This window comes from Silene latifolia, chromosome 3 (assembly GCF_048544455.1).
Source record: "Silene latifolia isolate original U9 population chromosome 3, ASM4854445v1, whole genome shotgun sequence".
Lineage (NCBI taxonomy): Eukaryota > Viridiplantae > Streptophyta > Magnoliopsida > Caryophyllales > Caryophyllaceae > Silene > Silene latifolia.
Genome location: NC_133528.1, coordinates 88,504,673 through 88,508,851, shown reverse-complemented (window position 1 = coordinate 88,508,851; position 4,179 = coordinate 88,504,673). Strand labels below are relative to the sequence as shown.

Genomic DNA, 4,179 nt, shown 5'->3' with positions numbered 1-4,179 from the left:
CACTCTTCATTAGTTGTAACCACTCCAGGAGTCCAGGAATGTTAACATCTCGTGTCCACCTATCGCGTCCACTATTGCGTCAATGTGTGGCAACGGGAAGGGATCTTTTGGACATGCTTTGTTGAGGTCGTTGAAGTCCACACATAATCTACACTTTCCATTCTTCTTGGGCACTACTACCACATTTGATAGCCATTCTGTATATTTTACCTCTCTTATTTTGTTCGCTGCTAGCAGGCTATCCACCTCTTGGTTGATCACCTTATTCTTTACAGCTGAAAATTTCCTTCGTCTCTGCTAGATAGGCTCTCATCCTGGGTCTACGCTGAGCTTGTGTGTTATGATAGATGGGTATATCCCTATCATGTCATCATGGGACTATGCGAGACAATCCATATTGGTTTGAAATAATTTGATTAGGTGTTGCCTGAGGTCACCCATGTATCCTGCCCTATTAGCACTATTCTTTCTGGGTGCAATTTGTCCAGGTTGATTTGGCCCAGCTCCTCGGCCGGAGGTTCAATGTATTCGTCCTGGACGTGCTGCTTCTGTAGTTGTTATGCTGGCGGGCTGGCTGTACATTTTAGTGCTTTCTTATAGCAACCCCTAGCTTCCTCCTGATCTCCCCATATTTTTTCCACTCCCCAAGGTGTGGGGAACTTTACACATTGATGATTAGTTGAGGGGACTGCTTCCATTAGATGCAGCCATGGTCTTCCAAGGATAACGTTATAGGTAGATGGCTCATCGATGACTAAGTATCTTACTTGTTTATTGATTCCTCCTGCATATGTAGGGATCACGATCTCCCCTAATAAATTAGTTGTTTCTCCACTGAATCCTACCAGCGGGATGGTTTTCTTCTGCAAATCCTTCTCGCTGAATCCCATGTTCTTTATGGTTTTCAGCATGACTAAATTGACCGAGCTGCCAGTATCTACCAGACCTTCCTTACCGTGTAATTAGCCATTGATAGTGTTATGATAAGTGCATCGTGGTGCTCCTGGCTGTCATGGACATCTCCCTCGTCGAAGGTTACGGCAGGCAAGTCGCTGTGAGAGATTGTGCAGGAGGTTTCCAGCCTGTCACCCTTATTTTCGGTAGCATGTCTTTTTGTCGCCGAATATATCAATCCGCTCAGGTCTGAGCCGCCTGCTATCACATTTATTATTTTGGTGCATGTAGGCGGTGTGGTGGGCTTAGACTGATTTGCGGAACCCACCTTGTCTTGCTTCTTGCCCCCATGTGGTAATAGGTGGCTCAGCTCTCCTTGCTCATACATGCGCCTGACCTCCCTGCGCAAAATGTAGTAATCCTCCGTAGTGTGTTCGATGTGACGATGGAACTCGCACTTTTTCTTGCTGTCTTTTCGCCATGATTGCCCTTCTACTCGTGGCCTAGGCCACCTTACTCCATCTCCCATTTCCCTAAGTGCCTTCAAGATTCCTCTGACGCCGGTTGTGAACCCGTACTCTGCCAGCGTAGGGATCTGCTGATTCTCCTCTCTGTTGCCAATTCTGTTAATTCCCTAACCATATGGTTTGTATCTCTACTCTTTCTTTCCAATGGGTTGCTTTCTGCTTGAATTCTTTGTGGCCGATGTGCTAGATACGCTTAGCGTGCTCTTTATACTGACTCTAGCTAGCACGTCTTCTTCAAGCCTGATTGTTGCTGCTGCCTTTTCTTGCACTGCCTCAAAGCTATGAAAAGGGTGCATAGTCAGATGCTTATATAATTATGACTCGTGGTGTAAGCCCCTTCTGAATACTTCCACCGCGGTTGACACATCACACTCTCGTACTACCACCTTTTCGTTATTGAACCTGGTGTTGAATTCTTCAATGGTCTCGTTGGCGCCTTGAATGATCCGGTACAAGTCACCAGCGTGCAATTGTGGCTTCCGGCTGCTGACAAAATGCTGAGTGAACGCTTTTACCAGATCGGTAAATGTGGATATCGATCTGTTAAGCAAACTTACGAGCCATCGAAGTGTTGCCTCTGATAATGTAAATCTGAACCCCTTACACATGCAGGCTTCCTTTACATGCCGAATGTCTGTTAGTGTCATCATCTTTTGTTTGTACTGGCTCACGTGATCAAAGGGGTCCGCTGTGCCGTCAAAGAGAGTCATGTTTGGGTTGTTGAATCCCTTTAGCATGGCAACAATTTATATTGCATCCACGAATGGTAAGTCAACATAGCTGTCAGGCCCTGCTTTTTCGAGTGGAGGTGGCATCCCTGGGACCCTGCTCATCATCTCCCTCAACTGTAGATATTGTTTGTTTGTCAGGCCGCCTGAGTCTATGCTACGCCCGTCTACCACCTGTGGATTTTGGATACTGCTTCCAGGCCAATGTTCCCTGGGATTCTGGTGCGGCGTGTTATCCAATGGGGTTGATGTAATAAGCATCCCTTGGTGCCAGCTTACTTGCGGACTACATACAGATCCTGCACCAAGTGTCTGGTTAGTTATAACGAAGTTACTAGCCAGAATATTACCTGGTACTATCTCTGTATGGCTGGAAGGCTGCTAGCTATCCGGTGTGAGGTATCCTAGTCCGTGTGGGACTATCCTTTTTCCTGTTGATACTTCTGTCAGATCCAACCTGGTCACCAGTTCAGCCGGAATCTGTCTCGGTTGGCTCCGGCTTCTTGATGCTACCTGCACAGGTTCCATTGCAGATGCCTGATTCTCACCCTCAATGGTTGTTGGTGCTACTGCCTGCTGCTTCAGGAAGTCTATCTGTGCCTAGAGTTCTCTGTTTCTCTTTATCGCCTGAGTTTATGCCTTTCTTTGGTCTTCCCGCATGCTCTCCATCACTTTCTGCAAATTATCCATGCCGTTAAGCAGGGTTTGTGTCGGGCTTGGTGGTGGGGTGAGGCGCGAGCTTCCAGGTCACTTATCTGATTTGGAATGCCTCACCACAGTAGGAGTCTTGAGAGGTAAGGTGACTTTTGTCACATGTGTGGTTTTTGATGCGTGTCCGGGTGCCTGTCTTTGAGCCGCTGATGCTGGATTCTGGATGGGGTTTGATGGTATCAATGGCTGACTACTTCCTGACCCGGTTGATGATGCTAATGATGTATGTTTGCTTCCATCCATTCTGTATTGAGTAATTAACGATGACGACCACTATGCCCCACGATGGGCGCCAAACTGTTTTGGTATTTTTCTACCGAATTAGGTTAAATTAGGTTAAAGTGGTTTTATGCATTATATGTGGATTGTATTGTTCGTATTAATGCTAAGTATGAAAGATAAAGATGCAAATAAGAATTAACACAAGAGATTTGGCGACGTGGAAAACCCAATGTGGGAAGCGACCACGGGAAGGGACGGTACCCTGCCAAGGATTGCACTAGCTGTTAATGTAAGGACGAGTAAAATAGAGGTAGCACGGAAATCTTGCTAGCACAATGCTCTATGTTTGTATGTCGGTCTCTGAATGAATCTTTCTCCTCCTTCTCCTTGTCTATATATAGGACCTAAACCCTATTAGGGTTTAGGTTGCTTGCACGGTATGTAAAGCTGTGTTCGGGTCTTGTTGGACTTCTTCTAGTTGACAACCCATGATTCGCTATCCGGAACCCTATTCTCGAAGATCTCCTTGAGATCTCCCTAACTGCTTTTAGCTCAGGGGCTCTTCGCGGCCGTTGGTTTGCTTGGACCAAGTCATTATGCAAGTCTTGGTAGACCTACCTCTCTATCGATCCAATGCGCAGAATTTGGCCCAAACAATTCTATTCAGAAGAAAATTGTAGTAACCAATATTAAAAAACCATTTAACATATGTTTAGCGGAGTTTGTTGAAGAAGCTTGATGAGAATTAGTTTAAACAATAAGATTATTTTATTTGTCTGTTGTTAGGCCTGGAAATCCGTAGATATTTCAGGATGTTATTCCAGCCTGGCCTGACCATCAGGGTGTCAGGACGTCAGGCCACCAAGGTGCAAGAAGAATGGTGCCAGCCATGGAGAGGACAACGGTCAAAATATAAAGACAATATTTGACCAATTTAATGACTATATTATTGACAATATATGGATGATAATTAGAGCATTAATGGAGAAGATTTTGTAATAAAGGACAGTAATTAAGGGAGCAATAATGCGCATTAAACCGAGCAATTCAGACGGAATATTCAGCATTGATGAAGGAGATCCAGCAGCCGTTCAGCA

General features: G+C 45.4%; 1 protein-coding gene across 1 annotated transcript; it reads right to left on the bottom strand.

Moving 5' to 3' along the window:
• Positions 1-557: 557 nt before the first annotated feature.
• On the bottom strand, positions 558-2,131 carry LOC141649314 (uncharacterized). The gene is made up of 4 exons (XM_074458008.1): positions 1,824-2,131; positions 1,637-1,700; positions 942-1,528; positions 558-879 (listed from the first exon to the last, which is right to left on the bottom strand). The coding sequence occupies exons 1-4, from the start codon at positions 2,129-2,131 to the stop codon at positions 558-560; spliced, it is 1,281 nt and encodes a 426-aa protein (XP_074314109.1).
• Positions 2,132-4,179: the final 2,048 nt, after the last annotated feature.